The sequence below is a fragment of the Siphateles boraxobius genome, unplaced genomic scaffold, assembly GCF_051911475.1.
Source record: "Siphateles boraxobius isolate OS27281-9 unplaced genomic scaffold, OSU_SipBor_1 1, whole genome shotgun sequence".
Lineage (NCBI taxonomy): Eukaryota > Metazoa > Chordata > Actinopteri > Cypriniformes > Leuciscidae > Siphateles > Siphateles boraxobius.
In genome coordinates, this window is record NW_027508699.1 from 18,254,527 (window position 1) to 18,277,844 (window position 23,318).

Consider the following 23,318-nt stretch of genomic DNA (forward strand, 5'->3'; position numbering starts at 1 on the left):
CTAATATTGTATCACACATAAGTAGCTGCCTTTAGGCAGTGACAATATCAACACTTTTTAAAATACATTTAGTCAAGTTTTTGGAGTCCCCCTCAATGAGGTGAGATGCCTTTGTCTGTGGACCATCGAGCAAATATGGCGGCTTCGCAATAAATGGAAAGCTTGAGCGAGCAAAAATGAAATGATTTCAGTTCAGTTTTATTGTCCACAATCGCACCTGCAGAAAGGTAGGCTAAAATTCATTTGCCAACAACATTGAAAGGTGAAACTATCAAAGTGTCCCCAACATTATCCTACGGGCAAGTGTTTTTAAGCTTGATGTTGAACATAATGGGCTTGATTGCTACCTTGCTAGCACACTCTCATAGCACACTATCATGTAGTAACAGCAATGCCTTAACAGAAAGATGTCAGAAATATATTTCAAGTTATTAATGCACGTAATTCTCGATTTTCACTGCCAGTTTGAATTATTAAAAATGACTGTTTGTGAGTAAATTCGTTGCTGGGTTGAAGACATTTGCTGTTTTGTGAACCTCTAATTATGCAATATACAGAACTTGATCCAGAAAGATATAATGTGCTGTTTAAGAATTGCATCACAACAATTATATATCATGACAACTGTTAAAACTTTTAATGTGTTATTTAAACTGTTCATGTGTTATTTATACATTTAGGCACAGATGTTGTCCTAAAGATTATTTTCTGAGAGCATGTGATTTTTCATAACGTTGTCACATGAAAAGAAGAGATCGGAGCGATTTCCCGTTATCTGTTGGTTATTCTTTGTACATTGTTGTCAGGTGTTTTATATTTTATTCATACAGTGTGTCATAGTGCACATAAGCAAAGTGAAATCCTTCCTACATCTTGTGTGCACAGTGAAGTGGTGTCCCTGTAACTGCTCTGTATCAGCCACAATTTATAATGCACACTCTAATGTCATTATAGTATTAAGCTAAAACTCTGCCTAGTTGTACGTGTCATTTCCACTCAATTTAAGCATGCAAGACCAACCAGTTAGGGGTGCTTACCGCAAAAATGCATGTTACAATAGGAATGGATTGGCTTACTACATTTATGCATGTTCAAATTTGCTTTGAATTTTAATTATATTGCTAACCAGCTGTCAAAAGTAGCTATAGCTACATAAATAATGTTTTTTTATTAATAATAGTAGTAGTATTTTTGTAGTAACCTGGCAGTGCACTTATATAATAGCATAATATAAGTTAAATACAGTTATGACTAAGTCCAGTTATGATGTTTATTTATCATATAGCCTATACTCAAGAGGCAATTATGACTATCACTCATGCCATAAGCAAAAGGTGAATGGCAAAAACTTATTAAGCCTCATTCAGACTGTCAGTCCTAATCCGATTTTTGTGTATATCTGATTTGAATCTGATTGTATTTAGTAAGTGGGAGCAGCAAAAAAAAATCACATGAAATGCGATTTTTACAAATCCGCTTTGAGATGCATTCATATGTGATTTGAAGTCCTAAGCTATTCAAATTGCATTTCTCGAAATCTGTTTCAGTCTGACCGCTCGAATCGGATTTTGCGTAGTTTTTCACTTTCTCTCACCACGTAAAAGGTAAACGCTTTGTTGTCGTTTGCGTATGCCTACCAACGTAATGTCATTGCCATGCCATAAGGAAAAACAAGGAAAACAAGGAAAGGAAAGGAAAAGGAAAGGAAAAGGAAAGAGCACCACACAGGACACACAAATCAGATCTGAACAGTTGCAATACACAGTGTGAACAGTCAATAATTTAGATAAGATTCCAATCGGATACTCAATTAATCGGATTTGGACTGACATTGTGAACATAGACTTTGTTACCCATGCACTGTTAAGTCCATAAAGTGTAGGAAAGATTTACATTGAATTCAGTTTGCATTTCCTGTATTTTTAGTTATTGTTATAGAAATTATATATTTTTTAACAATATCAAATTCAATTCGATCTGAAGTTACTTTGAGAGTAATACAAGCAGATATGATTATTTAGTTTAATATTGTTCAGTGAAAATAAATAGGCTACATCTTATTGCTGCTGCACAATAGTGACATAGAAGCTGAAATGTTTGAAGCTGCCACCATTTTAATAAAAATCTAGCCTTACCAACATAGCTAGATAATGTAATGTTACCTTGGTGACAGCATCACATAAAACCAGAATTGATCAACTGCCTATGCAGATTTAACCCTATTGTATAAATTTCATAAACGGCATGTTGTGGGCTAATAAAATGCAGCAACAATTTTACGATCTCTTCAGTGATAAACAAGGGCTGATGTTGATGTCTGTATGTGTTTTAATAGTTGTAAAGGGGTAGTTCACCCAAAAATGAAAATTCAGAAAGGTAGTAAAGACATCACGAAAGTAATCCATGTGACGCCAGTGGTTTAACCTCATGTTAATGAAGTTACTAGACTAGAGTGCTGCACGTTCACGCAACAAGGTCTGCTCTCACATCAACACAACATGCATTTACATTTCATTTAATTAATTTCATTCATTTACATTTATTCATTTAGCTGACGCTTTTATCCAAAACGACTTACAATTGCTATATATGTCAGAGGTCGCACACCTCTGGAGCAACTAGGGGTTAAGTGTCTTGCTCATTGCACATTGGTGTCTCACAGTGGATTCGAACCCGGGTCTCTCACACCAAAGGCATGCGTCTTATCCACTGCGCCATCACCACCCCAATGCATGCGTCGTGGTGCTCTCATGAGCGCATTCAAGATTAATATTTGTAAATAAAGTGGTAAAATGTTTTTATTTTATTTTCTTCCGCAAACAAAGCACTCTCGTAGCTTCATAAAAGTCACTGATTACTTTTATGATGTCTTTCTTACCTTTTCGGGGGCTTGAAAATGGTAGTTGCATAGCTGTCAATGGAGCGAGAGAAAGCTCTCAGATTTCATTAAAAAGATCTTAATTTGTATTCCGAAGATGAACGAAGGTATTACCCCTTATTTACACTGCACACATCTGTGGTGTATTACAGCTCCGACACGGCCACCACTGGTCATGGCCACTCCTGTCAATGCTTGTGTTTATACCAGCCGCGCCGCAGAATTTTTCAGAAGTGTCCCAGAAGCGGCTCTCCGTGCTGCTTCGCTAAAGATAGGTGCCTGGTCTATTTTTGACGGTTGCTGCATCCAAGCCGCACAGGCACTAATTTGACATTTAGATACAAGATAATTGAGGATGCATTTTAAACTACTAAAAAACACAGCTAAAATGTATCATCCATGTCGTTCATAACTGGACTTTTAAGCGTATTAGCATTGTCTGTAGGCTACAGCACAACAAAGTAGGACATAGCAATAAACAAAATTAAATTGGACAAAACATAAGCATTTAGCCAACGAACCCATGGTAGAACCCCAAAAATCAAGACAAAAAACACGAAAAATCAGGAAAAACAACGTCGGACAGGCAAATCTCGTGGTCTTGCGAATCCAGTGCTTCTGGAATGCTCCTGGTGTGAGTTGGCAGTGCATGGAGCAGGGAACAAAACCATCGGAGCCAGTAATGTGCCGCAGACGTGTGCAGTATAAATTAGGGGTTACGAGTTTTGAACGACATGAGGAATTAATGACAGAATTTTCATGTTTGGGGTAACTAGGCCTAACCCTTTAAGTAAGCAGAATTTTACAGAAAGTTTCCAAAAATGTGGTGGAATGCTTTTAAAATGCTTTTGCTGGAGCACTTGAAATAGTAACCAAGAGAGGATATAAAATAGTTTTTCCTTTTCCAATCCTAAATTAAATTCTATGAACGGTATGCTATAGATCTAACTGCATACATTTGCTGTAGGGTTATTTAACTTTAATGTCTCTAACTTAACATGAATTCATTTATATATTGATTTTAATGCTCATCTCATGTTTTTGTTTTGTTTTTGTTTTGTCCCAGGAACAGTCCTTAGGACTCTTAGGAATGTCTGGTTTGAAGGAGAGTGCCAAAGTAGAGGAGAATGACACCTCAATGTCAAGAATCTCCCAAGACCTTTTGAACAGCGAGACATTCTCTGCAGAGGGGGCTACACCAGGTCCATCAGTGCATTGTCCTCAAGAGACCATGGCACTACTCAGTGACCAAGGAGACCTCCTGACCAGTGTCGGTTTTATGGACTCCATTTGCTCAGATGGACCAGCCAAGGCTGCTTACGTTAATGGATCCACCTCACCCCATATATCAGATGAAATCTTGTTGGATATTTCAAAAAATGTACCAGTATTCCTTCCCAAATCATTACAAGCTCAGAATTCTGTCACAACCAACGTCCACTTTGAAGGACCTGATCCACTCAGAAAAGAGGGGGAAATAACAATCAGGCAAACATTGACTGCGGAGGATGTGGAGAACAGGGGTATATGGGGCTTTGATACAGAATCTCCAGAAAGTTCATTAGATAATTATGATGATGGAAATGACCTTAGCTGGAATCCCCAAAGGGAATTTATGAAGTTCTTGTGGGATGATGATAACGGTCTCGAAATGGAGGAAAAACTGTCCCCCGTTCCTTCACCCATCAACCATAAAAGAAGAGTTCCATCACCACTCGGCCGTCAAAGAAGAAAACGTAAAGAAAAATTGGTCTTAAAAGTCGATCCTTCAGAGGACCTATACTCTGATTTGAATTTTGATTCAAAAAAAGATCATCCAGGTGAAGGAAGCCGGACAGAGTGCAGTCCTGTTAAGAAGACGCGTTCCCCAAGAAAACCATCCAAATTAAAGTCACCCATTGTAAAACATTCCAAGTATTTAAATGGAGCTGCTGAGGCAGTCAAACACCTGTTTCCCAAACAAGCAAAAAAACCAATTAGCAAGACTCAAAAGATGGGATTGATTAGAGAAACTTTGCCATCAGACACTAGGGAGGAACCAACTTTTTTTCAGCATAACAGCGGTTTTAAAGATAAATCACTAGAAAACAGACAAAGTACAGGTAATAAAGATACAACTAGTTCAAAGCCATTCATATGTAAGGAATGTGGGCAGTGTTACCATGATCGTAGTTCGCTGTTAAATCACATAAGTGTTCACCAGGGCAAGCGACAGAAAATTATGGAAGAAATAAATGAGTTGCCTCAAATTAAAGATGAAGGTAAAGATGCAAATTTACAATGCCCCCAATGTACCTTTGGAACGAACTGTCCGAACACCTTTGTGCAACACGCTAAGACCCACGAGAAGGACAAGCGATACTATAGTTGTAATAAGTGTGATTTTGTTGAAATGAATGAAGTTGAACTGAGACGCCATTTGCTTCATAAGCATGGCATCAGTGGTGCTGATCTTACTGTTTGGAAATCAGATGGATTTCAGGAGCGCAAAGTCAATAAATCAACATGTCCAGTTTCCTACTCCTGTTCTGTTGAAAGAAAACCTAAAGACATAATTGGAAATCATGTTAAGGCTTCATGTCAGCCGCATTTTAATGAAGAACAGGCATCCTCACATTCCCTTGACAGTAGTGATGAAGAACTATCGCTAACTGAACAGCCGACCTCTGTTTGCAAAGTTCTTACTTCATGTGCAAAACCAACAGCAAAGTCACCAAAATTGTCTGTGAAGCTCCGTGCACCAGACAAAAACGGGAGTTTGTTGTCTGATCAGAAGTGCGGTCTATTACGAAAGAAAAAGGTGTGGATGCACAAAAGTGTCCAAAGCCAATCAGGACTTGACAAATCATTTCACACACTTTTATCCAGAAAGAAACCTAGTGACCAGAGTGCCTCAGAATGCAACACTCATCCTGATGGAAGCAGTACAACAGAGTTTCTTGACAATTCCCTCAATTACTCTGGAACAGGAACAAGTTTTTCCCCCTCTAAGTGTCTGAAAAGATCAGCTCATTTTAAAGAAGGGAACACCAAAAGAACTTTTAAGTCTGATGGAAACGTTACTTGTTCAGATGTTGGAAACTCATATTATACACATTTAGGTTTGGAAAAGCAAACATTGAAGAAGTCACCTTCTAAAAGGAAAATGTCAACTCCATTCCACAATATGCAGGGCCAAGATATTCTTTTAGATTTCCCGAAATGTCGACAAAATTTCAAGAAACCTGAAACATCCAAGAGGAGTAAAGAATTTATCAACGACGTTGACTTTATGTGTGATTCTAATGATGATCTTAGACCTGAAGAATGTGAAATCAACAAGAAGGCCAATGCACGTTTTGTAAGAAAACAGACTTCACCTGCAAAGGCAAGTCTTGTTGCCTCAACTAGTCACTTTAAGAGAAATCACAGTTCCCTGAGGATGTTTTCTGTTAAAGATGAATACAAGGAAGAAGAGATCTCAGAGTCGATCGCCACTGTAAAGCGTGAAGCGAGCTCAGATGTTGAGACAGATCTGAAGGCTTGTCCATACTGTCCTGCTGTATTTGAGTCAGGAATTAGCCTCTCCAATCATATAAGAGGACATTTGCACAGAGTGGGCCTAAAAGCACGGCATTCTGTATCTGCAGCTAAGGTGACTTCTCTTGACAAAGTACCTCCAGTTCGACGACGAAAATTGCCACAAATCAAAACAGGTGATGCATCTCTTGTACTTGATAGACTTATAGTTTTCCTATTCCATTTGTTAATAAAATCAATTAAGGTAGTAGTTATGTAGCAAAATCTTTAATTATGATAAATTTCCTCTTTTTCAGATTTAAGAGATTAACATTTTGATTGTAGGCTAGAAATTTTAGCGGCTGGTTTTACCAGTTAGCGACCATAACATGAAAATAATTCACGGCTTATCAGTACCGACCAGAATTGTTCTTTTGGAGCATCTCTAGAATATTTTGTGTACTGCTAGGCATATAGCTAAACTTACTGACAAGCGATACTCATTTAAAGTTTAGTTTTTTAATATAGACCATTACAGAGTTTTTTTGTTTTGTTTTTTTTTGTTTGGAAAATGTCATTTAGCAGGTACAACCCAATGCATTTTTCAGGTGTCGTCCAGATTTACTGATCGACCTGTATTTTTTCCAAAATTAACAAAACTTGGTGTAGACGTCAGAACATAGTGTATGCCAATTTTATTGAAAGAACTATCATATTTGGTATATAAAAAGAATGTCTAGAAGAGGCAGTGGGCCAAATTTTCTGATAATTGGCTAGAAAGTGGTGCTGCAATGAGGGAATTCCTTGCAATACTTTTTCATACTACTAGGTTGTCATGCCAAATTGCATAAAATTGGTTGTGTATTTGGTGGTCAATTATAATTTTATTAAAAATGTAGATTGTGGGTGAAATGTCCAAATTTCAGAGTGCTTATGTATGTATAGCTTTATCATAAACGCATCAAGATTTATACAAGAAAATAAAAATGGTGTATAAATGTGTGCACCATCCACAACACATTTAGAATAATAATACCACCCTCATGAATGGTGTGAAGCGTTCAAATCAGACATACTCATAGTCATTCATTTGACTTGTTATAATATCCTAATGACAATCATTTCTAATTGAAAATCCATTAGTATATAAGCTGAAAATGGAAAGATTGGAGATTATCTGAGAATGGAAATGTAGAAGAGTTGGCAAATAAAACATTTCTTTGAGGTGTTCCGTGCGGTTGCTGATGTTTCAATTCTCCAAGCTGTTTTTCGGTGCCCTCATGCTGGCCACATGTACTTGAATTTGTTTACAGTCAGGAATAGTCGTGGTTTAAAATTCCCACGCAACCATTGTGGTGCAAGTTAACTGACATGCAGGCTGGTTAATCTAGATGTTTTCAGTTTTAGTTTGGACAGATTGAATTGGCTTTAATGTAATAAATATTTGTTGCAAATTAGGCTTATTACTTGTGGTTTCCCTTTTGCTTTCTGATCCCAGCAGAGGACACATCCCAGACTGATCATTCTGCAGAGCTCCCAACCGACTGCCAACAGACAGAGCTCATCTGTCCTCTCTGTAGGGAGTGGTTTGACAACAGGACTGGGCTGTCCAATCATGTACGAGGCCACCTGAAGCGACTGGGCAAACCTACTTCCACCGCATCCAAATCTCCAGTCATCATATTGAAAGAATTGATGCGCGACAAGAAACAGTTTCAGATGAAGCTACAGGTTCTTGAGAAGAAGTGCCGTGGCACCAAGTCTTTCCATCCTATTAGTTTGAATAACGGACTAACCTTCGCCTCTACTGTCAAACCCCATAAAGATAAGGAGGAAAAGAAAAGGATAGAGATTAATAAAGGCTCACCACCAAGTGATCTGATTGGAATTTTGAAGAAAAGAAGAGCCCATGAAGAGACCAAAGCCAAGCACTCATCCCACATGGCGAGAAAGGCTCTCCTTTTATCTTCAGGCAAAGACTGTGGCCTTGAGATAGAACCTTTCAAAGCAGTGCCAAATTCACTAGAAGGTAACTAGGTTTCATTTGTTCCACTGATCAACTGTAATAAAGCTGAACCACTCCTTGAAGGGACAGTTCTTGCAAAAAAAAGAAATTCTGTGACACTTTGCTCAGTCTTATGTTTGACCAAACCCATATGCTTGAAATGCAGAAAAAGAACAAGCATACTCGATTGGAACAACATGAGGTGGAATAAGTTATGTCAAAATTATTATTTTGAGTGGAACTAAACATGAAGAGATTATACCCTCATCGTTTAATAATGAATGGTTCAAATGTTGCTTTAATTATTTCAAATGTAAATGTATAACTTTTATTTTCGCTATAGCCATAAAATGTAGTCTGCTTTATATACTTATTATACACTAGTGTAGTATTTTATATAAATTGCAAATGTTAGGCTTCTCCAAATATAGACTGATCGCTACTGCTAAATGATCATTTGAAGAGAGGCCTGAATTTGAGTGGTTTGAACATGAAGAATACATTGACAGTGTATTACAGTATCTATTATGACTATAAGTGTTTCATTTTTATGTGTTGTGTTTTTGTTACAGAGAAAAGTGAACTCAATAGAAAAGTTTGCGTCCACTGTAATGCCACCTTCCACAGTGGTGTTAGTCTCTCCAATCATTTGAGGGCATATGCACATAGAAAGAAAAAAGCTCTTCTGGATGGAACTAGTATGCACCTTTCTTTCCTCCTATGTAAATGCACCTGTGTACTTGAATTTGGCTTCTTGTTCTACTTTCCTAGGGCTTAGATCTTGCAGAATGCATGTCACATGCTCACTCCCTTTACCAAACTTTGCTTAGTAGTAAAAACATCGTTAAAATAGTCCATGTACCTACAGAGGTTCAACCTTAATATTATGAAGCAATGAGAATACTTTTTGTGCGCAAAACCCCCCCAAAATAATAATTAGGGGAGTAATTAATGACAGAACTTACATTTTTGGGTGAACTAACCCTTTATGTAATGCAAACATTTTGAATAGATTTTTTTTATAATCGCAAGGATAATTGAGGTGCTTTTAGAAGCAGAGATTTATACGGACACCTGATGGTTAATCAGATTGTAGTTCCTGCACGATGCCATTGTAAAAGTATTGTTATCTTTAGATTTTTTATTATTTTTTTATATTCACAATCAAATGCCCAATAATAGAGGGTTACTGAGATAAAGCGAGTGGTATTCGACTGGTCATGTGAGCCAGCCACCACAAGGGTAAGACTTTATTTGTAATATATGGAATAGGTGCTTTTACATATTTTGCTAAACATTAAAAACCTGAGAAAAAGCCTTAAATGTTGTTATAGGTTAAACGCATATGATGTACTTTTTAAATATCTTTATTTAAGTTCTAACAAGTGCATTGTTCATTATTGCAGCTTATGACTGTAAACAGAGAAAGCAAAGATCAAGGTCGATGTCAAAGAAGAAAATGTACCCGCTGCTGCACAGTCCAGAGGAAATCTACAGACTTACTTGCAGGTAACCTCTGTTACAAATATATACATGCTTATTTAATATACAATATATATTTAACGTGAATATTATGAAATATATATTGTAATGCATGTTGTTTATTTTTAAATTCTTTTTGTGTAGTTTTAATTCTTGTTTTTCCATTCTTTTCACATTTGTCAATGCATCATTGTAATCTAATGTGTAATTGTTTCCACATGCAGGTTTTGTGACCTAGTCTTCCAGGGCCCTTTGTCAGTGCAGGAGGACTGGATAAAGCATTTACAGAGGCACATTATGAATACCGCTGTACCGCACACAGGGGCTGGGATGGTGGAAGTCACCTCCTTCCCCAAGGACTCATGCTCCAACACAGTACCACAGGCACAATCTTCAGTGATGCAAACATCCTCATGAGCCCAGGAACACACACACAAATTGTCCTGGGAATATCACTTGTGTGTAAATTGTTTGGTTTAACTTTTATATTGCCATCAGTAAGGACTTCTGGTTTTAATCTGAATGAGGATCAATTCTTATCACAGACCGCTTTTTAGATATTGTTACATTGTGCTGGTGTTGTACATGGTCAAAGAACGTACGAAAGGTGGGTGAATATGTTGAGATTTCAGTGGAACCCACCACCAAAAGACAACCTTTACCTCAGATGCTTCTCACTTTGAGTTTATTCTGTCGTCATCACAGATCTATGCTCTACAAAAACTAAAATTATTCTGTATGTGGATTTTATAACAAGCCATTTTAATTTGAGAACAAACACAATTTTGTCTTTCTGTTGTCCCATCCATGGGCCTTGGAAGGTGCGCATATGATGCATATGTGTAAAAATGTAAGTCTATATATTTACCTGATTCAGAAGTTTAACTCATGTCAACACATCAGTCATTGTGTAAAACACTCTGTTCTATTGATATTTAGCGGTTCAGACAGAATGCATGTCATAACTCCCTGTTTACACCGTTTCCGCTCCGGTAACATTTTGGTTTTCCCTTATTACCCTGTTTTGATTTTATCTTAAATCTGTAAGTTTGCCATGTGTGCAAAAAAAAAAAAAACATTAACTGTTACTTGTGTAGGCCATTTTTTACAGTTCAGATATTTTTGTGTATAAACCTTTTTAGGTAATTTATGTGAAAAATGTAAATCACTATAAACATTTTTGCTGTTCAGAATAAAATGTTTTTGTCGTCTTCAGCTTGTTGGTATGTTAAGCTATGAATGTAACTTACTTAGTAATTGTTGATATTAACAGATTACACCACATAATTCGCATATTGCCAACAATACTAGCAGATGTATTCTAGTCTAATATAACCTAGATAATCTTTGCAGACATTGTGAAGATATTACTAGTGATACTAGTGGAATACATGCAGAAAGCAAAATCATCCAGTCATGTGAAAAACTTGTGGTTTTAACCGGGATCCTGAAAAGTTTGGTTTCAACAAGTTTATGGGTATATAAAGTAGTTTTTCCCCCATATACTCCTTTTTTCTTCAAATGAAACATGAGCAGAAGTAACTGAAGGGTTTTGTGACTTGAGCAAATTTCCCCCCAGCTGTAACTACAAAGTACAAACATGGTTATAAAGGTGTAGAAGTGTCTAGGGGAAACAACAGCAAAGTCAACTGAAAGGGGGTGGGTAAATGCTCTATAAAACGTGTTTGAAATAAGAAGGCAGACAAGTTAAAACATGTATGTAGGCAAAAGTGTAGTATTTAAACAATTGAATTTACTCAAGTAGAGTGTGCCTGTTTGACTGTTGAGCCAAAATCAACTAGAGTACAAAAAGCAGAAGTCAGATTCTCGTAAATCAAATTAATTTAATTTTTTGATATTTGCAGGTATCGTTCTTTGTAAATATCAGTTTTTAGTGCTCAAACTACCTAGGTTGAATCCTAGGTTGAATCAATCATAGGTTGAAACCTATGTACCATTGTACTTTTGAAAAATATACAAATCTAATTTATACACAACATTTAATAATAACAATCAGAAAACAGAAAAAAATAAGACATTAATAATTACATTGCAAAGGGCAGTATTACCAGATTTTCTTTGCCAAGCATGTGGCATATTCTAAGATACAATCATTACGACAATGCATAAGTAAACCTCGAGCAGCTTAACAAAGTCACTGTGGTTCTAATCATGAGGTGCAGCATGCACACCCCCCCCATCTGACATTTCTTAGTGCTTGATAGGCCTCTTATCATCACAATACAGCAAAAAGAAAATGTATATGTTTCACTGTTAACAAAGGAAATTCAAAATACATTCTCAGACTCGAAAGCGTGTTGCAATTTTGCAGTTATTGCTAGAGAGAACGTGAACTTTCATAAGGTATTTCATCATGTCAGATCATTTCTTTTAGAGTGTATAAAATGTTGATAAGCACTGCTCCTAAACTAAAATAAACAATACATATAAAAAACATTTTGTTAAAAATTAAGTTTGTTTCCATAACTAAGGACTTTGCTGAAAACTGGTGCTGATACACTTTTGAAAATTTAGGACATTTAGGATAACTACTGACCTTTATACATAGTTCAACCAGAAATGGTAATTCTTCCATCATTTACTCAACCTTGTGTTGTTCAAACTATATGACTTTCTTTCTTTTGCGGAACATAGAAGAATATCATTTGAAAAATGTCTTAGTGTTTTTCCAGTCCATACAATGAAAGTCTGTGGGGTAGAATGTTGTTTTGGCCCCCACTGAGGGACAAAACATTAGTTGAAACATTCTTTGAAATTTCATCTTTTGTGTTCCACATTAGTAAGAAAGTCATACAGGGTTGGAACAACATGAGGAGGAGTAAATGATGACAGAATTTTCATTTTTGTGTGCACTGTCCCTTTAAAATACACATCAGTCTGCATATTAAATACAGTAACTTAAATTTATATAAATAACAATATACAATATACAAGTAAATGTGTAACAGGACATCATTTAAACTAAACATAACTGCTAATAGGCAAACAGAAGCAAACACAAATCTGTTATTTGCAACGTTCTTGTTATATTTTGCAACAAGTGTTCCTGTCTTTGAGGCACATTTCTAGACCATATGTTGATGACATATTAGCAGGTCCTTGAAATTTCTGCAGATTTCCAAAGAATTGAAACATCCATCATTTATAAGAGTGTACACATTCCGCCCCTTGCATGTTCATTTATTAAATATTTTTGGCTAGTTTGATTATATTTTCATCTACCAATAAGATTGAATTATCATTAATAATGCTTAAATCCATTCTGAAGAGTTCCATTAGTCACTACTGATACTTTCCTTGACCTCATTAGGCAGTGTGTCAAAAAGATGATCCTCCACGAAGAGGAGGTTTTTCCGAAGAAGTTGACACTGGCCAAGCTGAAATGGAAGGCAATCTAAGCAGTTCCCTTTGAGCTCAAGTTGGGACAGCTGAACTAACTGCCCAATGGACTCTGGGATGGAGGTGATGCTGTTATGACCCACAAATAAAACCTTCAGTTTGGTACATTTAAACAGTTGATTAGGCAGAACTTCTACCTTGTTCCCTGTGATAGCAAAATGTTGAAGGTTGTGAAGGTGTCCAACCTCCACTGGTATACTTGAGATGGAGTTGTTGCTGAGGTCAATGTGCCTCAGTTTGGGCAGATGAAACAAAGCAGGAGGAAGGGTCTCCAGTTTATTGTGACAGATAATGAGGGACTCCAGACTCTTTACTAGGCCTATCGATGGGGGAATGGCATTGATCTTGTTGTACCACAGCTTGAGGCACACTAATCTTCTTAGATGCTGAAAGCTGATGATTTCCTCAATGGTCCGGATATTGTTATTCTTCAAATCCAGTTCTTGCAAGTTAGCCAAGCTAAAGATGGCATGGGGGATCCTCTCCAAATCACAGTTCTGGAGATCCAAATCCACTAGGCTGGTCATCTTCTTGAGACTGTTCAGTACCAGTAATTTAGTCCCATCATTGTGAATCACCAGTTTGACGAGATGTGGCGACAGTTCTGTTAGATTTGTGGGTATTTTGTTAAGATTGCTTTTGAGATACAATGTCCGCAAGTGTCTCAGATCTCTCAGTGACTCCAAACCAATCATCTTGTTGTGTTCAGAGTTCAGGTTCCCAATCAGGTTCAGTTCCTTGAGGCTCCTCAAAAGATAAATCCACGTTGGGATTTCTGCAACATCAGTAAACTTAATGTGAAGGCATCGCAGATGGTCGCGGAGAAAAGTGAAAGCGGATTGTTCGACTTTAGCAGGGCAGTTATATAGATGTAGTTCTCGTAGGTTAGTCATCTGAGAAACTTTAGCTGAAATTCTGACCTCAGGAATAAGCTCTAACTTGAGGATTTCCAGATCAGTGAGGTCAAATACCGCATTAGGGAGTCCTGACAGCATAAAGAGGTGAAGTTCTTGTTCATCTTGAGAATTGGATGTCACATGCTGACGTAGTTTTTCAAACGTCCACTCGTGGTTAAGGCTAATTTCTCGTAGTTTGTTCTCACTGACCTCGGAGAGAAACACACCAAATCGCTTGGAGTACAGCTGATCGTATTGGTCGACCATGTGTAGGAGAAACGCAAAGTCATTCTTGACATCAGGAATATCACTAAAGCTACTTTCCTCTCTGACTTTTTCAAAAGAGTACTCCTTAAGAGGTCTCCTGAAGAGCCAGTAGAGTGTATACAAACACACCAGTCCATAGAGACATATCATAGCCATGAAGGTGAAGAGAAGTTTCCTTAACATGAATGCCATGTTGTGCGTGCAAATGAATTGATCATACCCGGTCAATTTTTCTATTTTAGGATGGCATATATGGCAGAAACTGATCTTTGCGGCAAACGTTGACGTATAGCTCAAAATCAAAATGATCTTCAGAGCTTTTATTGCTGTCTGAGCCACATAAAGTTTGTAGATGAAGTCACTGTCTTCAATGTGAGCTCGAAATTTTCGCACTTTTTCAAAAAGAGCCTTGGCTTGTTCTCCATCTTTTTTGTCTAAGGTGGTCAGGCTGGGAGCTTCTGCAATGAGCTTTTCGGTAGGAAACTGCACCGTTGGAGTTTCCATTAAAGGAGTAGACTGACTGCTGTCCTCTGAGGATACATGTTTTTTGTAAACCGCACCGCCTGTGAACCTTTGCTTGTTTTCCTCAGAATCTTCACAAGCGGTTTCGGACAAAGCTTTCGTCGTCCATGGCGATTCAAAGCACCGTCCCAAAATGGAAACAAAGTGTTCAATCTTTGAGCTGGTCTTTGGGTACTTGAACCAAAAATTGCTGCTTACCATCAGCATTATGGTGTGTATGAGGGCAAGGTAAGGAAAGTATTTGTTATACCATGGTAGGGCATCATGGTAGCACATTTGGTTGACAAAAATATACTGCTGATAGTCCAAGTTTGTTTTACGTCCTCTGGGTTCAGGTTGAGACTTCACATCCTCTCTTTTTAAGGGGGTAGTTTGAGTGTTAAGAAGTTCATGTGCAACGCTGTCAGGAAGGTCTTTAGTGGTTGTGGGTGCAGTCCCCAGAGCTGATGAGCATTCTGGTAGATTTTGTGCTGCCTCAGGGTTTGTGCTTTCCTCAAGAATGGGAAGACATGCCACTTGGTCTTTGGAAAACTGCATAGTCCCAGAAAAGATGGCTAACATCAACATTATCACCCCAATATAATCCATGAACACATCCCACCATGGTTTCAGAATACGGTAGGTTGGCTGGATGTCATTAAGGGAGGCAACTTCAGTGAGACTAAACATCCCTGTAATAAAGAGCAGAGCTGTCAGTGCATGTTTGAACAGAACTAATTTGAGTCTTTTATTTCATGTCTCAAATGTTAATGATGTACACATCGGAAAGTCTTGGGTGTTTATTCCCAGATAAAATAAACAAATACCATATTTTAAAGAGTAGATTTACATTTAGTCATTTAGCAGATTCTTTAATTAAAAGCGACTTATGTACAAACGTGCATATAAAGGAGTGAGTTAACCAGAGTGCATGTACTGACTGTGAAGTTCGCACTATTCATCAAATACCTGCTAGCCAAATGTGGCTTCAAGTTACAACATGAAAGGTCCGAACCATCACAAGAGTGTGTAATGTTTGAAATGGCACTTCACTGCGATGTCTTACATGTTCGTGTGGCATGAAAAACACGTGTCCATACACTTTGGATACGTTTTCTGATTCCTGGTTAAAACATTTTTAGCAGCAAATGTGATATTAATATCCCAATTTTGTTTTTAAATGTACTCCCAGTGGCATGCACACAATTTGAGTGCAGCTTTATTCGTTGTCTGCTATTTTCTCAGATTGTTGCGTGAGAAATAGAGTCTGGAAACACATGACAGCTGTTCATCATTAGAATGGTCTGTGTTAACTATTTAAGGATTTTAAGAAATATACAAGCTAAGCCCATTATTCTGACTTAAGGTGAACATAGCTGGTCATTCTATAAAATGAGTGCCTTGTGTGCCTTTATTTTGAAGGCATAGTGAACTTTTCAGGACAATTTCAGGCTTCCTCCCTCACTTAAATTCATATTTGTTACATTTGTCAGTAGAGGGCGATCTTAAAAAATACAGAAAACTAGGATATGTTTTAATTTAATGTCAGTTAAATTCTCAGTCTAAGGAACACATTGTAGTGTCATGACAGCAAATGGATAAATGGCTAGTTTAATTACAAAACTGACAACCATGTTACTGTTTTTAAGTAATTAATTCATTATTTTTATTAAATTATTATTATTATTATTAAACTTTTTAAATTACCTTTTCCGAATGGAAATGTAGCCTACCCCTTTAATCGATGACCCAGTAAATGGAAAACGTTTCCAGGTTGTTCTAAAATGACTAATCTCAGGCTAATGAAACGTCTTAAAATAGAAATATATTCGTATTTGCAGTAATAGCCTACGATGTCAGAATCTACATAAGGTAGCTCGAGTCTAAAACACGAAACTGACCTAACATAACCTGCAACCCCAGGGAATAATATATTTCTAGGAAGCAGGAAAAAATAAGCCTCAAAGACCCAGATAACTGTAAAGCGGTCTACTTACTGTCTCTGGTGGCGTTTTCACTGGGATAGAAGAGCACGCACTGTAATCTTGCTTGTCATATTGCTGTAGACGCTAGATTTGACAAAAGTTGACGTAGAGCAGGAAACGGACTACAAAAGTCAAATACACAATCGCCACCAAACAATCTTCGTTCAGCATAGTAATGTAATTTCCGTCAAGCACCGCACACTCTGCCACAGAAGCCTGAACTCGTAGAACGGTTAAAGATATGCGATTCTTTGTCCGACTTGCTCCGACTTGTAGTTCAGCAGTCAAAATGACGAAGTTGTTCCGCTCGTCAACTGCGTATCTCATTGGACGGTGACTGCGTAGCGTTTATGAACCCATCGGATAAAGGTGATTATCACCAAAAAGTCATAGCCCTGAAGACGCGCCCTGTACAAAAAGCAGTGTCTTACATAAAGGTGTATTTTCAATTATAGGTGGAGTCTTGTGAAATATTACAATTCTGACTGCCATAAGCATTTAATAATTGAGACTAACCCCACTCAGTCTTCTTCTTTTTTTCTTCTTCCTTTCTTTCATGAGGAAACTATAGGACCAAGTGCAGCATTGTTTGGCTGGCACAGGGTGCAGGAAATGTCTTGGTAACTAAAATCAACCCACACTAAATGGTTTTTTTCTAGTTTCAGCTAGTTTGTAAGAGGAACATAGTTTTACTGTGTCTGGCTGAATCATGAACACACTTATTTGTCTTCCTCTTCTGTCATTTTTTCCCCCAACCATTGTTTTGGATGCTTTTAATCATTCTTTTTCATAAAATAACATGATATTTAATATAATTATGGCACGCACATTTATTTTCATTAACAGAAGCCCAAGGCAATGAGGAATGACATATGGATTTCTACTCTTTATGCAAGTTCAGCACATTTTGTTTTACACATGCAGTTGCCATAAAAGTGTTACCACCTGTTTATCAGTGTATTTGCTTCTTTAGTGCTCTGAGTGTCATTAGAAGTGAACAGATGATCCCTTTAGAGAGATATGAGTGTTCTCACCATGCATGGCTGGATTATAAGAGGGCCCAACCCTTGGTTTTTGAGAGCACTACAAATGGAATTAAACCCATAATAACTTTGACACATCTGCATTATTAAACACAAATGATTAATGAATTTAGGGATGGTATAATTGCAGCTTCAAAAGCCTTGTCAGTAAACAGCAGAAACGTGACAAATTGTTTTAAAATGAGACTGCAAATCACATGCATTTTCCATTGTAGTCAAATAAAGCCATGCGCAATTCTGCACCTGCGTTATGTTTCAGTCCAGACAATGTTGTTTATTATTCTGTACTATTTAAGAACACATTTGAGTTAAAATTACACAATTAGCGGCATATTGTAGGCCAGACTATACAGCCAGTTGGGCTATAATTTATGAAATTTAACTAGGCCTTTAGATTTTGTGTGTGTGTGTGTGTGTGTGTGTGTGTGTGTGTGTGTGTGTGTGTGTGTGTGTGTGTGTGTATGTGTGTGTGTGTGTGTGTGTGTGTGTGTGTGTGTGTGTGTGTGTGTGTGTGTGTGTGTGTGTGTGTGTGTGTGTGTGTGTGTGTGTGTGTGTGTGTGTGTGTGTGTGTGTTTGTGTGTGTGTGTGTTAAACCTTAAAATTCTAACCTATAAATACCACAATAAATACGGTTAGTTTATGCATACTATTTCCATGAACATTATTCACTAGTTCGTTTTAGATTAGCTTTAAACTATTACAAAAATCATTTTAATACAAAGAATTTTGTTTGAGGAAAATAGCTAATCAAATGTGAAATGTTAAAGGGATGGTTAAATTTTATCAATACTTACTCACTCTCAAGTTGTTCCAAACCTGTATTCTTTCTTCTGTTGAACACAAAAGAAGTTATTGTGAAGAATGTTGGTAACCAGACTGTTGACTGTAGCCATTGATTTCCATAGGGAAAAAAAATATTATAGAAGTCAATGGGCGCCGTCAACTGTCTGGTTATAAACATTCTTCAAAATATCTTCTTTTGTGTACAACAGAAGAAAGAAATTCATACAGGTTTGGAACAACATGAAGGTGAGTAAATGATGACAAAATGTTCATGTTTGTGTGAACTATCCCTTTTACATGATCAAGACACCTTAATTGAATTCCTGGAAAATCAGATGAAGAGAATACTTTATTTGAAAATATTACAAATTGAATTCATGCATTTTAAGGGTTAAATTGCCCATTTGAAACTTTAAATTGTTAAATTGCCACATGTTGTTGACATGGAAAATTTGCCGAATCATAAATTCCTAAGTTTGTCACTTGTGGCGCTCCGTCTCCACCATGTACACGTGACTTAGAAAACCTATAAATAAGGGTAGCCGGCGTCCATTGTGTTCACCATAGAGTCACTGCCGTGGACAACAGATACTAACAGTATGGCGTCAACGAGCCGGTTAGTTTCATTTCTGCTAGTTTTGTTCTTCCTTGATATCAATTGTAAACGCATGGCATAGATGACGTTTGAATCTTTCCGGTGTGGGTCTCTATAGGCTTTTAGTCGAAGTTTGTTGTCATCGTGACGTGATGCGTATTAAGGAGGTCTTGGGTAACGAACGCTGTCATTTTCTGCTAGCGCATAATGGCTAGCCGTCCGCATCTCATGAAATAAGATAAAATGAGGGCAGCAAGTGATTTTGAAAGTCTAGACGTCAGAGTTGTTATTTTAAATCTGCGTGGAAGGTTGAGATATGTCAAAATCGAACCAAATAACAGTCGTCACAGAGCTAACAGCGCTAACTACACTTACATGAGTAACGTTAACCAGAGGGACGCTTGAAAACTCTCAGGAAGTGATGCCGATTGATTATCCAATAAATAATTATTTGTATCTGTGCCAACTCATGTCTGGGTTGTAGAGGCTACAACATCTGTTGTAAAGGTCCAAGCCTTCCTGTAGTCCACTGTTATTTTTTGAAAATTTAAACAGCTGGAAGATTATATTTTGCTATTTTTTAATAATAAATGAAGACGTTGTTGTGTAGTTGAAGAGTTAAACTATGGATAAGTTATGAAACACTCAAAACGGATTTTTTTTTTAGTTTGATATTTTATAGATCTACAAATAATAGAACAAACCCTTAACTGGGCATATGGCATAACGTATTCCATAATAGTAATAATAATAATAAAATAATAATAATTTCAAACAATGTATTGGAATAAGTCTGGTTTGCAGTATTTATTTATATGTAGAATTGCGTATATGTACTCTGTGGTTCTGCTGTGTTTGAAAAAAATGATGCCTCAAGAACCATCTCTAACGTTAATTAATCTATACAATTAAAAAAAAACTTTTATTTTTTATATGCACCTGTTTTAGGTGAATGTTTGGGCATCTTCCTGTACTGTTTATGGTATCCTAATCCACAGACAAACAATTGTTTTCTCACGTCAGCAGAGTTCATGAAGATTTTTACTGATCTTTGGAATCTTGTCTGTTTCAGTGGAGACTCTCTTCCCAAGGTGCAATGCCCCAATCACCCCGAGGCACAGCTGGTGGAGGACTACAGGGCAGGAGACATGATCTGCCCTGAATGTGGCCTTGTAGTAGGTATGAGTTTCCACCTGAATATTAGAGCTTTGATTGGATCTTTTTCATCGCTGACAAATAAGACAATAAGCGTGCATTTCCTTTCTTTTGCAGGTGACCGTGTAATCGATGTAGGGTCAGAATGGAGAACGTTCACCAATGAGAAAGCAACTAAAGACCCCTCTCGTGTTGGTGACGCCCAGAACCCTCTCCTCAATGGAGGTGACCTCACGACCATGATCAGCAAAGTAGGGAACTTGTCTACCTATTGATTTTGTGTTTTGGTGTTCTCGTCATGGTTTTTAAATACATTTTCCTTATGCTATTTCAGGGAACAGGTGCAGCGAGCTTTGATGAGTTTGGAAATTCCAAGTACCAGAATCGGAGAACCATGAGTAGCTCTGATCGAGCCATGCTGAATGCCTTCAAAGAGATCAGCACCATGGCCGACAGGATCAATCTCCCCAGAAACATCATTGTGAGTATTCCAGCCTATTGTTATTGAATATGAGAGGTAACGTAATTATGCACAACACGGAAGAAGCCTAAGCCAAACTAAAGAATTATGAACAATAAACCCAAATAACTACATCTTAATTATGCAACCTATTTATTTCCATCACATTTATTAATGGTATTAAAAAAAAATCTTTGTTTTTTTTATAAATCAAAACTTGTAAGTTGAGTGGTTAACTTTACACTTGTTGTTTATAAGATGCTTTGTACATAACACCAATCAAATTATTGAAATACATTATGTAAATTTAAAATAATTAGCAAAGTAATTTCCATTGAATATAGACTTGCTTTCTGCTCACTGATCTTTATATATAGATATATTTGACTCAAGCGCATTAAACAGCGCAAGTATTTATCTGTCAGTCAGCAACAGTATCTGTCAGAGCATCTGACAGGGCAAGCTGCTTTAAACATCTTACCAGTTATTTTGAAGCCATTAATATAAGCTTGTGTCATGTTTAGGACAATTGTACTATGCACTTTCACTGCAGCAGCTCATACTGCGTCCTCCGCTATTTTTCAGATGTGCTCGTATCAAACTACCATCGATATAAACGGTATTGCCTCATTCCATATTGTTTCTAAAAAATATATCGATATATATCGTACAAGCTCGATATACCCAGCCCTACTATATAGTATGAAATTCGGACGTACTACATCAGCCATGTTTTAATGTTTTTCGCATACTATTTACGAAAGTATTACGATTTTGGACGCAGTGTCAGTGAAGTGGCCCTGTTTAAAATAGTTTTTCTCTGTTACAGGACCGAACAAACAACTTGTTCAAACAGGTTTACGAACAGAAAAGTCTGAAAGGCAGAAGTAATGATGCGATCGCTTCGGCCTGCCTTTACATAGCGTGCAGACAGGAAGGCGTCCCTAGAACATTTAAAGGTAAAACCTGCATTTTTTTTATGATGTTGGTGATGGATAGACTAATTTACTGAGCTTTTGGATATGAAATCATGATATTAAGTATATCCTTTTTTTCCTGTGTTAAAACATTGTCTCCAATCCCATTTTAATATGCAGAGACAACTATAAGTGACATTTTTAGGTTAATTCTGCTAAAAGTGTGAACACTGTGGTTTTGTTACTCCATTTGGTGATGCTAGTGATGCAGAAATTGAATGCTTTACCTTTAGGATTATGCTATTAACTCAAAATATTATGCTTGATGAAGATATTTAGCTATTATCTTGATATACAAGTTTGTTTAATAATTCATATCTCCCTCCACCCCAGAAATCTGTGCCGTGTCTCGGATCTCTAAGAAGGAGATTGGCCGTTGCTTCAAGCTTATCCTGAAGGCTCTTGAGACGAGTGTGGACCTCATTACAACCGGCGACTTCATGTCACGTTTCTGCTCCAACTTGGGCTTGCCCAAACAGGTGCAAATGGCGGCCACTTACATCGCCAGGAAGGCCGTGGAACTGGACTTGGTTCCAGGGCGCAGTCCAATCTCAGTGGCAGCCGCAGCCATCTATATGGCCTCGCAAGCGTCTGCTGAGAAGAAGACACAGAAAGGTAAGAGAAAACAATCCACTCGCATATCGTGATAATCAAAAACAATTGTTGTTTGTGTCCTTGATATATGAAGTTATTTTTCTCTCGTGCAGAGATTGGGGACATTGCTGGAGTGGCAGACGTCACCATCCGTCAGTCTTACCGTCTCATTTACCCCCGTGCTGCCGATCTCTTTCCTCCCGACTTCAAATTCGACACACCTGTGGATAAACTGCCTCAACTGTAAACACCCATGTGCCCCACACTCACCGCTCTTTGTGCTTTCAGAATTTTTGCCCTTTTCTCTTTAATTGCTGTGATGGCACAAGCCTTTTGAAAAGACAACAGCAGGGATTCGGCAAAGTGCAGAAGACACATTCCAAAATTAAACGCAGATTACAGGCTGTACTTACATTTGTGTGTATATAAATTGTACATATGTCCAAGTGGGAATTTGATTGGTGGTTCCAACTGGGCATATTTCTTACTGTAACATTTTCTTTTGTAGGAAATTATTTTGTTAGCTTGTTTGCATTATATTTAGTAACTTAAATAATGAATGCTTTTCAGAAAAGCATGGAGAACATCTTGGAAACCCCAAAATCAGGTTTACAAATACCTTGAGATTTAAAAGTGTGTAACTCACAAATGGTTTTATTTCCCTCTTTTTTTATTATATGAGGGGAACGGTATGAAGTGGAAGTTTGTTTCTGTACTCAGTTCAGTTATTATAAAAGTTTTCATGAAACACCAGAGAATCCTTTTTGAAGTGACAAATC

The 23,318-nt window shown here is 37.4% G+C and overlaps 3 protein-coding genes across 5 annotated transcripts; 2 read left to right on the forward strand and 1 right to left on the reverse strand.

Annotated features, from left to right (window-relative positions):
* The first annotated feature begins 107 nt into the window (after nucleotides 1-107).
* On the forward strand, nucleotides 108-11,078 carry znf644a (zinc finger protein 644a). Of its 3 annotated transcripts, none has more exons than XM_077226424.1 (6): nucleotides 108-227; nucleotides 3,945-6,573; nucleotides 7,875-8,405; nucleotides 8,954-9,079; nucleotides 9,788-9,890; nucleotides 10,088-11,078. In XM_077226424.1, the coding sequence occupies exons 2-6, from the start codon at nucleotides 3,969-3,971 to the stop codon at nucleotides 10,278-10,280; spliced, it is 3,558 nt and encodes a 1,185-aa protein (XP_077082539.1). In that variant the 5' UTR covers nucleotides 108-227; nucleotides 3,945-3,968; the 3' UTR covers nucleotides 10,281-11,078. The 3 variants fall into 3 exon arrangements, with proteins under 3 accessions (XP_077082539.1, XP_077082547.1, XP_077082556.1); XM_077226432.1 differs by having other exon boundaries at nucleotides 7,878-8,405; XM_077226441.1 differs by lacking the exon at nucleotides 8,954-9,079 and having other exon boundaries at nucleotides 118-227.
* Nucleotides 11,079-11,690: 612 nt separating this feature from the next.
* On the reverse strand, nucleotides 11,691-17,476 carry lrrc8da (leucine rich repeat containing 8 VRAC subunit Da). The gene is made up of 2 exons (XM_077226466.1): nucleotides 16,945-17,476; nucleotides 11,691-15,639 (listed from the first exon to the last, which is right to left on the reverse strand). The coding sequence occupies exon 2, from the start codon at nucleotides 15,635-15,637 to the stop codon at nucleotides 13,160-13,162; it is 2,478 nt and encodes an 825-aa protein (XP_077082581.1). The 5' UTR covers nucleotides 15,638-15,639; nucleotides 16,945-17,476; the 3' UTR covers nucleotides 11,691-13,159.
* Nucleotides 17,477-19,276: 1,800 nt separating this feature from the next.
* gtf2b (general transcription factor IIB) lies at nucleotides 19,277-23,294 on the forward strand. Its single transcript, XM_077226621.1, has 7 exons — nucleotides 19,277-19,374; nucleotides 20,426-20,532; nucleotides 20,626-20,759; nucleotides 20,843-20,989; nucleotides 21,798-21,927; nucleotides 22,279-22,560; nucleotides 22,653-23,294. The coding sequence occupies exons 1-7, from the start codon at nucleotides 19,358-19,360 to the stop codon at nucleotides 22,784-22,786; spliced, it is 951 nt and encodes a 316-aa protein (XP_077082736.1). The 5' UTR covers nucleotides 19,277-19,357; the 3' UTR covers nucleotides 22,787-23,294.
* The last annotated feature ends 24 nt before the right edge of the window (nucleotides 23,295-23,318 follow it).